Genomic DNA, 13,325 nt, shown 5'->3' with positions numbered 1-13,325 from the left:
GGAAGCACTGATTTGGGGGCTGATTATTCAAAGTGGGTCACATTGCCTGTTCACCCCAAATTCAGTCCCTTAAAAACTATCCTCTTCACACTTGGTCACTTTGGCAGTCTTTACATTTTCAAGAAGCCAGATCCCGTTTCCAGGATGGCAAAAAGCTTCCGAAGCCCAGGTGATACCTCACCTTCCTATGCTCTTAAGGCTTGGTGTCCTGCTCAGGGGCAGGATGAGGTGAGAAGCAGGAGGCAGAGGAGAGGCATTTGATGACAGAAGCTAATAATGCAGGTAAAATGGGCGAAAGTAGCGGCAGAGATTAAGGAGGAGAACATCGAATGCCATCACAGCTATCCACCCTCCTCCACCTCGGTGCTCCAATCCTGAGCAGCTCAAATCCTGCCTGTCCATAAAGCTTCCTGGCCACGAGCTGAGCTTTGCTTTCAAGGGAAAATGGTACTGACGTTATTTTTCTCTCAGAAAATTGCTTCTACTTGATTCTGAGACATCTGATCATCAACCTGTCCGGCCTATGGCCATCAGTGCCAGGTCCTGCTCCTGTGCCCTGTTGGAGGCTGCAGCTGGTACCCTCTGCAGCCACAGCCTAGTCTCTGAGGGAGGTGGTGTAGCCTGTCTGTGCTCAGCACTGGCCGCTGCACACCAAACTCCATCACATTTGAATCCGTTAACTCTTGTCTGACCATACCCCACAGCCACGTTCCCAGCGTTGAACTCTGCTGCTCTGGCCGGGGAATCCTGCCACCGCCGCCTTGAAGGCAGAGGCCCCACCTGGAGATGCCCAGGCCCCGCCTGCCTGCGGCATGAGTGTGAGCCTCTGGGGTCTGAGCCAGACAGATTGCCTGGCTCTCTCTTAGTCCCCCGGAGCTCCCGCCTCTCGACCACCTTGCTGGCCTGAGCTGAGCTAAGCCCGGGGTTGGCTCTGCATTCCTGAGCCTCTGGCGTTCAGAGGAAAGCTCTAGGAGCAGGCTGGCCGTGCCCGGCGACACGCAGCAGCTCTGGCTCTGGCCATCTCAGGTGCCCCGGGCTTCCTGTGGAGCACACACCAGAAGATCTTTTCTCCCCACCTCGGAGTTGCTTGGCGCCTGGGTGTTATTTGTGCCAAAAATCTCTTTAAATCGATTCTTTTCTCTAATCCTCTTTTAAAAATTACTGGCATGGTTTCTTTTTCTCTCCCTCTGGATTATGTAAACATCACACACACAAACACACACACACACACACACACACACACACAGAGAGAGAGAGAGAGAGAGAGAGAGAGAGACAGAGAGAGAGAGTTCAGTACGATCACCGCGTTGACACCGCTTCTACCGTCTCCCCAGATCAATGCTTCTAGTGAACCCATTTGCACTGGGGACTCAGCCCTGTCTTTCCTGGCGAGGTTTACCAACCTGTCACCAAGCCAGTGCCTCCGAAAGGAGGAAGTGCGGTGGGGCTCAAAGGATATATGGCGCCCGCCCCCAGCTAGCTGCTCCTCAGACGATCTGCAACCAAGTTGGCTGATAAAATATTTAGGAACGACCCAGTAAACACGACTGCAAATACATTAAAGCACTTCAGCGCGACGGCTTATGATTATTTCAAAACTTAAAAAGGAGATCATAGATTGTCACTGTTTCTGTCCCCTAGCCGGAAACCGAACCTTCCCGAGGTGGGTTGATGGGTGGGCGAGCTGCTTAGCCTCCACTTCTCTCTTAACGCTGTGGCTTTCGGCGGCGGAGCTTTGTTTATTTATTTATTTATTTAGTCCTGTAGTTTAAAGGTGGGGGAGGGGGCGTCAAGGACACGCAGTACCTATTCAACAAAGCCCAGGCTCAGGTGTGTGTGCTTCTGTGTATTAACTGGAAAAGACAGACTCTGGAAGTTTTACAGGGCGAGAAGAGGCCACCGGCTCGCGCTTTGTATACTTTGCACTTGAAATCGTTACATTCAACTGAATATTTGGCTCATTCAGATCCGAAAAGTCTCCTAGCATCATCGAATTCCCTCCTCCGCCCCTCCTCTCTAAGGGGGGGGGGGTCTGAAATGTTTAGTAAATTGCACATCTTTGAATCTTCCTAAAGCAGTGGTCACAAAGCTTAAAGGTGACATAACAGAGCTCACGTAAACCAACACACTTCCCCACCCCCCAAGCCAACAATAAAATCATCCCCTTCAATTTGCCATGATCGTCGCGACCAGGAGCCAGGTGATTATCCTAATTAATGTCTATCTAATTAAATTACTGTCAGCAACTAACCAATGGCAGGAGCCGTTTCATCGGCTGCATAAGCAGCAAGATCAAAAGTGAGCCTTTTCTGATTGCTGCATAGTGTCAATTGGCCAATCTCTTCTCCCAGGGAAAAAAAAAAAGTAAATCAAACCTTTGAGAAGCATTTGCTGGTTGAAGTGCTTTCTGTCTAGTGAGGGGTCTGTGGATTCCTAGTTTATGATAAACAGGACTTTAAAAGCCAGGGACGGGAGGGCGAGCGTTCAGGTTCTAGAGCTATGCAGCTGGAGCATTGCCTCTCTCCCTCTATCATGCTCTCCAAGAAATTTCTCAATGTGAGCAGCAGCTACCCACATTCGGGCGGATCTGAGCTTGTCTTGCACGATCATCCCATTATCTCGACCACTGACAACCTGGAGAGAAGTTCACCTTTGAAAAAAATTACCAGGGGGATGACGAATCAGTCAGATACAGACAATTTTCCTGACTCCAAGGACTCACCAGGGGACGTCCAGAGAAGTAAACTCTCTCCTGTCTTGGACGGGGTCTCTGAGCTTCGTCACAGTTTCGATGGCTCTGCTGCAGATCGCTACCTCCTCTCTCAGTCCAGCCAGCCACAGTCTGCGGCCACCGCTCCCAGTGCCATGTTCCCGTACCCCGGTCAGCACGGACCGGCGCATCCCGCCTTCTCCATCGGCAGCCCCAGCCGCTACATGGCCCACCACCCGGTCATCACCAACGGAGCCTACAACAGCCTGCTGTCCAACTCCTCGCCGCAGGGCTACCCCGCGGCCGGCTACCCCTACCCACAGCAGTACGGCCACTCCTACCAGGGAGCCCCGTTCTACCAGTTCTCCTCCACCCAGCCCGGGCTGGTGCCCGGCAAGGCGCAGGTATACCTGTGCAACAGGCCACTTTGGCTGAAATTTCATCGGCACCAAACGGAGATGATCATCACCAAGCAGGGAAGGTAATGCTACTTTCTTAGCGGCCGCGCTTCCCGGCGCGACCCTGGGCGAGAGCACCCAACTTGTGACCCCCCGGGCAGCGACGCTGTGGGGTCGGGGAGAGGCGCTGGGGTGCGCCCCGGAGCTGGCTGGTTTTGGAGAAGGGGAGAGAGCGGAAGGGATGCCGAGCACCGCGGGGACTGCTGGTGGCGGGGAGCCTGCTGCGCGGCCGCGGTCGGAGAGCCAGTCGGCGGCTGGAGCCCGACGAAGAGCCGCCGTTCGGAGCGACCCAGCGCGGCTAGCCCGTGCCCACAGGTGGAGGAGCGGGGGCCCCCCAACCGGCCCTCGCCCCGGGCGCTGCCACCCGCCGGCCCCCCACGCCGGAGCGCCCGCTGCTCGCCCCGGCTGCGGCCCTCCGGCTGCCCCTCTCCCGCTGCCTCTGTCCTAGACCGGCAAACGTTCGTTCAGACAAGCTGCGAGGACAAGTTTGGCTTGGCTATCTGGCGCCCCGCTTCTTGCATTTGATCTTTAACATTTCTTTTCTTTTTCTTTTTCTTTTTTTTTTTTTTTTTTTTGTCTTGTTTTCTCTCTCTCCTCCATTTGAACAGGCGCATGTTCCCCTTTTTGAGTTTTAACATTTCTGGTCTCGATCCCACCGCCCATTACAATATTTTTGTGGATGTGATTTTGGCGGATCCCAATCACTGGAGATTTCAAGGAGGCAAATGGGTTCCTTGTGGCAAGGCGGACACCAATGTGCAAGGCAAGTCCTTCCAATTAACACGTTTTCTTGACACTTATTTAGGTGAGAATGATTAATTAAAGCCTTTGTGGACTGGCTCGAGCGACTTTTTAAAACGATCGGCCAATGACTTCCTAAAGAAGAGAGGGGCTGGGGGACAGACTGAGCGGCAAGAAAGGGGAGGATTATGCAAAAGCTATTTTAATCATTCCCACTTAATGGGAAGAAATTGAGGCTTAAAAAAAAAAAGCCCAGCTAATGGTCCTCACTGTGAAGGTGCGTGTGTGTGTGTGTGTGTGTGTGTGTGTGTGTGTGTGTGTTGAGAGTGGACGCTAAAGCTATTTTAATAATCCCTAGTTAATAGAAGAAAGTATGCCACCCCCCCCCCCAAATTACAGCTAGTGGGCTTCATTGTGGAGGTGTGTGTGTGTGTGTGTGTGTGTGTGTGTGTGTGTTTCATGTGCTAGGGAGTTGGGACTGGGTAGTGCCCAGAGCATATGTAAACAAGCTATTTCTTTATCAAGGAAACCGGGTCTATATGCACCCCGATTCCCCCAACACTGGGGCTCACTGGATGCGGCAAGAAATCTCTTTTGGAAAATTAAAACTCACCAACAACAAGGGAGCATCAAACAACAATGGGCAGGTCAGTCTCTCTCTCTCTCTCTCTCTCTCTCTCTCTCACACACACACACACATACACACACATACACACACACACACACACACACACACACACACACACACACACACACACACAGCCTTTAGTTTACAGCAGCACGAAAAACTGGGTAGGATTTGTTTCCACCAGCGAAGACTTCAAAAACCGCAATTCTCTCTCCACAAATTGTATTTAATCCATAAAGTAGCTCCCTTTGCGGTCCATCCGACCTCATTTCGGAATTTACCCTTCCAAACACAAATACTGATTGATTTTGAAAAAGAAACGCAGATTTGAGATCTGTAGCTTGTGAAAAATCTTTGTTCCTCCCCTGGGGAGGACTAAGGGAAGGGGACCGAGGATTGGCTTTCGGGCTTAGTTTTCCCCAGTGCCCAGGGGATCCTAGCTCCCAGAGGTAACCGGGCCAAGGTGTCCCGGCTAGCCAGTCACCAGGAGGCGAGTCCCACAGCCAGGCCGGGGCAGCGGGCTCCAGTTGGCTCCACCCGGCCCAGAACGAGCCCCGGGGCTGGTGCGAACAGGCGCGCGTTCAAGGCGCTCTCCTTTCTCTCCGCCGGACAGATGGTGGTTTTACAGTCCCTGCACAAGTACCAGCCCCGTCTGCACGTGGTGGAAGTGAACGAGGATGGCACAGAGGACACCAGCCAGCCCGGGCGCGTCCAGACGTTCACTTTCCCGGAGACTCAGTTCATCGCCGTCACCGCCTACCAGAACACGGATGTAAGGAGGCTCGGGGCTGGGCGCGGGTGACTGTCAACCCCTTATCCCCTGGTGCTCCATCAGGCACGCAGACTAGCCTAGGTCAAGGCCGACCCTACAGCACAGGGTAGGGTAGGGCTAGGGGCCTGCTAGGGCCTAGCTAGCTCTGCCTCTGTGCTTTCAGCTCTGATAATCGTGCCCCAGCTGTGTAGTGTACACGATTTCCAGGACCGATGCTTTAGTTTGGTCCTTAAGCTAGAATACGTTAAAACGTGCTTCTTCTATTTCTTCTTCTTCTTCTTCTTCTTCTTCTTCTTCTTCTTCTTCTTCTTCCTCCTCTCCTCCTCCTCCTCTATTTCTTCTTCTTCCTCTTCTTCTTCCTCCTCCTCTCCGCCTCCTTCTTCCTCTTCCTCTCCTTCTCCTCCTTTCTTCTTTCTTCTTCTTCTTTTAGGAAACAGGCAGATTTACCCCTAAAATAATGTCTCTAAAAACCTCAGAACTGGTGGCTAAAATGAGCAGATACTACTGTTCTGAGGCTTCAAAACAGAAAAGCGAGTACATACATATTCGTAGACATGAAATATGAAAACGTCAAAAAAAAGTCAAATTACAGGGACTGATGAGAGATTTCTAACATTTGAGCCTTTGTGGTTCTTGGTGTTTGCAAAAACTAATTTTAGTAGCTGTTGTAACTTAGAAGTTTAGAAGTTTTGTGTTTGGTCATGTAGATGAATATATCAGAAATGAAATTATTATTTCTAGTCAATCCATTTTAAGATGCAGTTTACAGTTTTATGTTTGTTTGCTTTTTTATTTTTATTTATTATTATTATTATTATTATTATTATTTTGGATTGAGAATCTCTTGCTAAACTCCTGAAAACAGTTAGTGATGAGTTAAAGTTTTTAAGGATTTTTGTCCTAGTGAATTGCATGTAATCAGTATTTTTTTAGAGTGACTATTTAAATCAGCTTATAGCACATAGGAGAGCCACCTGAATTGCCTTTAGGTATTATTAATTTAAACCTGGTTCTCATAACCCTATAGTTTCCTGCCATTCTCTTAAATTTTGTTGGAGAACCTTTGCTATTTACTGAGAAAGTAGGCCTAAGCCCCTGTCAAGTGGCAGGCGAAATAGCCTCAAACACACACCTTCCCATGTAGAAGTGGAGGTCACATTCAGTCTTTCTTCTCTTTTTTCCAGATTACACAACTAAAAATAGATCATAACCCCTTCGCAAAAGGGTTTCGAGATAACTATGACACGTAAGTAGTTTTACATATTCCTTCTCAAACAGCTGCTGGATTGGCCACTAGCTTAAGGGTGGACTATTGTGTTTAAGAATTTTGTAAGTGAAGATGTGGGAGAAAACCGATTGAGATTTTACCTTCCTCATCTTGTTGGCTCCCTCTCCGGTGACCTTGTGGCTTGGTATTTGCATGATTTCGGTTAAAAGTTTCCTGTACTTATTTTTAGCTTTCTTTCAAATCCCAAAGTTATTGGTGGCCTCTGGTGTTGGCTGGCTGGCTGGCGGGCCGGGGAAGCTGCTCTGCTTTCCCCCAGCGCCTGTTGTCTCTGTGGCTGCAGATACTCAGCTTGGACTGTCTGTGTCTGAACCGGGTGATTCTGCCTGAAAGTGCTTGTGGCTCTGGCAGTTGTTACAGTCTCCTTGGCATATGGGATTTTTATTTCCCCATTTCCAAGTTTTGTGTGACAGCATTTCCTGTGAGGTTTACTATGGACTGAACAGAAATTGTGCATTCGCCAGGAGTTTGGGAAGCAGAACTTAACTTACAGTCATTACAGGCCTTGTGCAGCAAGGAGTTGTGGTTAAAAATGTCTCCTCTTACTTTTTGGATCTATTGTTTAATTAAATGTGTTGGTCCCTTTCTTCAGGCCCCCTTACCTATCTCTATGTCCTTTTCAGAGCCCTGTACTTCGGCGCAGCCATAGGTGTAAACGGAATGCTCTCTAGATCTGTTCTGGGATTCTTGATCAGGGACTATAGTGCCTAAGAGTTTTCAGATCGTGTTAAATAGCAAAATGTAAAGTGGGATTATACGAGCTACCTTTTTTTCTGATTATAAAAGATAAAGGGAAATACACACTGTAATTTCCCGGCTTTGGGATAGAGCTAAAATGTTAACGTCTTTGACTAGGAATGGATTACATGTATGGGAAGAGAGACAGGTAGCCCTTCATCCCAACCCGCAGATGTCCGTCTTTCCTCTCCATATTGTTTATAACAAGTGGGAAAGTCAGTGATATTTCCTGGCTTCAGCTTTCAGTGTTTCTCCAGAAGGAACCAAGCCTCATGAATGTGGTTCTCTGGAATAAAACTTTGCTGATTCAGGTCTCAAAAACATGAAAAAGGTGGGCCCAATACAGTGGAAAGAATGTGGCCCAAGAGGCCAGGGATGCTGGAGGGGAGCTGTAGAGATTCTGAGCTTTTACCTCTTTTAAGAACATCTGTTCTTAGCATTTATTTTGCACAAATCCCAAGTGGTTTGTGACCTGGATGGGCATCTAAGCTGTATCTTTTTCAGACTGCTTTTTTTTTTCTTTTAAAGAATCTTATTATGGTAAACAGAGAAGATATTTGAACTTTGCTAATTATGTTCCCTTCCTGCCTCCCTCCATTTTTTTTTGCAATTGGAATTAAGTTTCAGGAGGATATTTTTTTTTTGGCGGGGGGGGGGTAATGTACCTGAGCAGCCATAGCAATTCTGACCTGCCCCTAATCCTGTTGGATAAGCCCCTTCCTTTCTTAAATCACTATAAGTTTGTCATAAAAATCTTATCTATACAAAAGTAATCCCTGGGTTTGGGGGAGAGAGAGAGAGAGAGAGAGAGAGAGAGAGAGAGAGAGAGGAGAGAGAGTTGAGTAGATTTAACACACACTGGCTCTCATCTTTAAGGTTGGTACCATGGGCCTTCTTTGATCCCAGAGCAATGTGGGGGTGGGGCCTGACAGTTCAGGGGATCCAAGGAGGTTGCCCAGCCACACCCAGGAGAGTTTTCTCCCCTTGGGATTAAGGTCTGGCAACACTGAGGCACTCCTTCAAAACAGTGGGCTGACTAATGTGAGAGGTAGGTAAAAAGTGAGGTGTCTGTGTGTGAGGAGACACTCATCAGCATCCAACTTCACTTCTAGTTCTACCTCCTAGGCCCATTAATAAAAAGTATTTATTTTATCTCTTGATTATTGGGCCGGTTCTCTAAGTTTCCTTTTCCTCAGTTTCCTCATCAGGAAAGTGGAGTCATACATAGCATTAAGATAATCTACCTGTGCTTATGTAAATAATTTCTATCTGCACAGTCAGGCACATCTAAGCTCTGTAAGGGTTAGCTGTTATTAGTGGTTGGTTGCTTGATGAGGGTGATAACTGTAAGAGTTTCCCTAGAGGGCTTTTCTCCTCTTTTTCTTCTAGTAATGCATCAAAAGCTGTAGAGAAGATGAGAGTAAAGTACACTTTTCTTTCTAAAGAATTTTATTGATTAGTGAGTCTTGCTTACAAGCAGTAGTTTCTTGTTTGTTGCTTGTGGTGGGAGACAAAAAAAAAAAAATTCCTTAGAGGATTCCAGCAGCAATCCTCTGGGGCTGCGAAGGCCAGTGAAAGTCAGTCTATGACATTATTACCTGGACCTGTATGTCCTTCCCTTCCCTACGCGGTTTTCCCCTCTGGGGATTTCTTGAAGTGCCCAGAAAAAGAGTAGGAATCACCGTCTGGAATACTCAATGGACACAGGAGGTCGTAAATTGGTGGAGAGAGCGGGTCAATCGTTTAGAATTTTCACTCAGAAATTCACCAGAGAGGAAAGGCCCACCGGGCAAACTGCACCTTAGTGTCTGGATAAACTCTGCCGTAATGCGAGCACAATGGAGTGGATTGAGGCCTCTCCTTGGTCCGGGCGCGTTTAGCGGGAACGGGGGAAGAGGGAAGCCCTCCACTCCTCACCCTGTGTCCCGCTCAGGCTCCAGCACGTGAGCTGGTCTTATTCCCGTCGAGGCCATCCCGGGGGCATGCGGGCCTGTGACCTTCCGCTGTCCGCGTCCGGAGTGGCAAGCCCAACTTAGACGGACGGTGTGCGGGGCGGGCACACAGGAGAGGTGGCTTCCCCTCCAGGACCCTAGAGGGACCTCCGCGCCACCCCTCGGTTCTCTCTCTCCCTCCCCACCCCAGGATCTACACGGGCTGCGACATGGACCGCTTGACCCCGTCGCCCAACGACTCTCCGCGCTCGCAGATCGTGCCCGGCGCCCGCTACGCCATGGCCGGCTCTTTCCTGCAGGACCAGTTCGTGAGCAACTACGCCAAGGCCCGCTTCCACCCGGGCGCCGGCGCGGGCCCCGGGCCGGGCACGGACCGCAGCGTGCCGCACACCAACGGGCTGCTGTCCCCGCAGCAGGCCGAGGACCCGGGCGCGCCGTCGCCGCAGCGCTGGTTCGTGACGCCGGCCAACAACCGGCTGGACTTCGCCGCCTCGGCCTACGACACGGCCACGGACTTCGCGGGCAACGCGGCCACGCTGCTGTCGTACGCGGCCGCCGGCGTGAAGGCGCTGCCGCTGCAGGCGGCGGGCTGCACGGGCCGCCCGCTCGGCTACTACGCCGACCCCTCGGGCTGGGGCGCCCGCAGCCCCCCGCAGTACTGCGGCGCCAAGTCGGGCTCCGTGCTCCCCTGCTGGCCCAACAGCGCCGCCGCCGCCGCGCGCATGGCCGGGGCCAACCCCTACCTGGGCGAGGAGGCCGAGGGCCTGGCGGCCGAGCGCTCGCCGCTGGCGCCCGCCGCCGCCGACGACGCCAAGCTCAAGGACCTGTCCGACTCCAGCTGGATCGAGACGCCCTCCTCCATCAAGTCCATCGACTCGAGCGACTCGGGCATCTACGAGCAGGCCAAGCGGAGGCGGATCTCGCCCGCCGACACGCCCGTGTCCGAGAGCTCGTCCCCGCTCAAGAGCGAGGTGCTCGCCCAGCGGGACTGCGAGAAGAACTGCGCCAAGGACATAGGCGGCTACTACGGCTTCTACTCGCACAGCTAGGCCGCCCGGCCCGCGCCCGCGCCCGCGCCCGGCCCCACCCCGGCCCCCCGGCTTCGCTGCCCCGCGTCCTCCTCCCCCGGCCCGCCCGCTCTCGCGCGCTCGCTCTCTCGCCTGACCCTCGGTGGCCGTCCGCGGGGGATGAGTGCAGGTCTCCCACCACGGTTGTTTTCTGTTTTTGTTTTTTTAAAACTCTCTTCTTTCTTTCTGCACAGCCGTCTCTGCAGTTAGAGCACCGACCTCGAAGCTGGCGGTCAACCTTGTGTTTTTCCAACTTTCCTTCTGTGAAGTTATGATTCTCCCCGTCTATTTTTTTCTTTTTCTTTTCTCCCCCCCCCCCGCCCCCCTCTTTCTCTTGGAATGAAACTCTTCAACTTTAGGAGACCTGGGCCGTCCGGTCAGGCAGCAGCGATTTCCGACCCGCCTCGTCCTGGCCTCCCCATTAACCGTAGGATGTTGGCTCTAGAACCTGCACCCACCCAGCCCAGCGCGTCCTTTCTTATACCCGAGTGGATGGATGGATGGATGGTAGGGATGTTAATACTTTTAGTGGAACAAAGCCTGTGAAATGATTGTATATAGTGTTAAATTATTGTATCGAATGGCTAGTTTTTATTCTCATTGTCAAGGCACAAAACCAGTTCATGCTTAACTTTTTATTCATCTCCTTCCCTTTCCTCTTCTTTTCTCCCTTCATTCTTTCTTCCACCCCCATCCGCTCCCTCCCCCCATTGTTTTCTTGTGAGATATTAAAGATATATCCTAAGAGGCTCTGGAAACATGAAACACTCCATAGTGGTGGCTTTCTCACCTCTCAATTTGTTGCATGATGTAACCACTTATGTGCCCCAGTGCACACAAAATAGCTAAGGAGAACCCACCTGAACACCTATAAAAGCTAGTTGTCTGTCCCTAGGCAAGTCTATTAAGTGGCATGATGCCTGCAAAGCGGAGTTAACTGGAGTTGTGTGTTTTCCTCCCTTCCTTCTAAATGGAATAGCTCCACATCAGCAATATTATTTTGCCTTATTTGTTTTTCCCCAAAGTGCCAAATCCATTACTGGTCTGTGCAGGTGCCAAATATGCTGACAAACTGTTTCTGAAGATCTTTTCAGTCCGCACTCCACCCTCATATGCTGTAAATCTTTGTAATGAATAACCTCCTAATGCTATGGATGGCTGAATTGTTGGTAACTGTAGTGTAGTCTGGTGAAGATGAACTGTGTGAGTTGTACATTTACTGCATTTTAGTTTTGAAAACGATTCCCCCACCACTTAGAGACAGCTGAGAATTGACTTTCTTGGGAAAATACTAGCATTCTTGCAAGTAAGACTGATTTCCCCCCAAGTCTTGTTATATTTGATAAGGAGCATTGATCCCCCTGGAAACAGATTAGTAGGATTTCTAATGTTGTGTAGCAAACTTACACTTCTTTTGTACTTTAAAATCAATGTGAAATATGCATCATACACAATATTCAATCTAGATTCCAGTCCATGGGGGGATTTTTCCTAATAGGAATTCAGGGTCTAAACGTGTGTATACTTTGGCTCTTCTGTAAATCAAATGTTGTGATTTTTATATTTGTTTTGTTTTGTCTGTGAACTGAATAATTTATACAAGTACACACTCCACTGAGAATCGTTTTGTTTTCTGCTCGTTTGTATCGTCTGTGTATAACAAGTAAAATAAACCTGGTAAAACGCTAAGTATGGTGTTTGAGAGCAGTTTACAGTTTGCAAGGCATTATTATAGGTTATGGCTGTAAGCAAGACTACCCCCTCTCCCCTCTGCTCCTTCCAGACAGCCCAATAGTAGCCACTTCCTCTACCCTGTTAATTTTGTTTAATGGCACCACTATGGGTTACCTTTCTTCCTATTTACTTACAATCATTTAATTCCCTATGAGTGTAGTTCTCTTTACTGCTGTATTCTTTTTCCCTAGGGGAAAAAAAAATCTATACACCGTCTTTATCGTAGCTCTGATTCTTTCCGAAGTTGAAATGACAGGAAAAGGAGCGTCTTTTAGATAAGTAAAGAATTGCCTTAACATTCACACAATCATCAGTGAGGCCTTAGGTGAGAGCAGGGTGCAGTTTAAAGCAAGTCAAGAGAAACTGTTGACTGCAGATGCTGAGAACTGTGTTTTTACAGCGCAGCCTTGGAGGTAACTGGCGAGTCTTTACAAATGCTAACACGCACGGGCCTACCCCTCTAAGAGGGTGCTATCAGGGCATTGCTTTGGGTGCGGCGGAGAAAGACCCACAGAACCAACACGCGTAAGAGTTGTTTTTAAGAACTGAGCTAAAACCTTGCTGCAGAGGAGGGTTGGAGTGGGGGTGATGCCCTGGGGGCGTCTACTCGGCCCCTTCTGTGAAGGGATCCTTGCCGCAGTTTTACTCAGGTCACGTCCTCTCCCCTGAGGACCAATGGCGCTGAGGAATTTCAAGCGAAAGTCTGCAATTCAGTCTTAGCCTCACAGAGGCCACTCGTGTACTTTGTCCCCAAAGAGAGGGTGACTCCGGACAGGGACAGGGAATGGTTCAGCCTCCTTTATTCCGAGTTAGCCTGGGGTGACAGAACTAGACTTATCAGCACCCAGAGGTTGTCCTGTTGTGTCCCCTTCTGTGGCGTGACAGAGGTAAAGAGGCTTCAAAAGTCCCATTAACACGAAAAGTTGAGGGGGAGATTACACCACCTAGCCTCCCTGGACGATCCCGCCGCTAGACGGCGTTCCGTGGCGTCTCGGGTGCCACAGAGAGGGAAAAAGACAAAACGAACCGGTGACTGATATTTTTTTTTCCCCTTTGTTTTTCCTTTGCCGTCTCCTCACCTACCAAGCCAAGGCGGCGACGGCAAGTGCAAAGCCCGGTGTGTGAGCGGGGAGAGGAGTGGAGCGGTGCGTTTCCCGCGGCCACGCGCCCTCCCGCCCCGGCCCGGCGGCCGCAGCAGCCCCGGCAGCCCCGGGGGCCCGCGCGGAGCAGGCGCGCTCGA

At 50.3% G+C, this 13,325-nt stretch overlaps 1 protein-coding gene across 1 annotated transcript; it reads left to right on the top strand.

The window, feature by feature from the left end:
• The first annotated feature begins 2,499 nt into the window (after window positions 1–2,499).
• Tbr1 (T-box brain transcription factor 1) lies at window positions 2,500–10,333 on the top strand. The gene is made up of 6 exons (XM_055600678.1): window positions 2,500–3,191; window positions 3,777–3,931; window positions 4,435–4,556; window positions 5,151–5,309; window positions 6,494–6,555; window positions 9,475–10,333. The coding sequence occupies exons 1-6, from the start codon at window positions 2,500–2,502 to the stop codon at window positions 10,331–10,333; spliced, it is 2,049 nt and encodes a 682-aa protein (XP_055456653.1).
• Window positions 10,334–13,325: the final 2,992 nt, after the last annotated feature.

Source organism: Psammomys obesus, unplaced genomic scaffold (genome assembly GCF_907164565.1).
Source record: "Psammomys obesus unplaced genomic scaffold, mPsaObe1.curated_primary_1811, whole genome shotgun sequence".
NCBI classification, from domain to species: domain Eukaryota; kingdom Metazoa; phylum Chordata; class Mammalia; order Rodentia; family Muridae; genus Psammomys; species Psammomys obesus.
The sequence above is the reverse complement of the archived record's forward strand: the minus strand, read 5'-3'. Positions and strand labels throughout refer to the sequence as shown.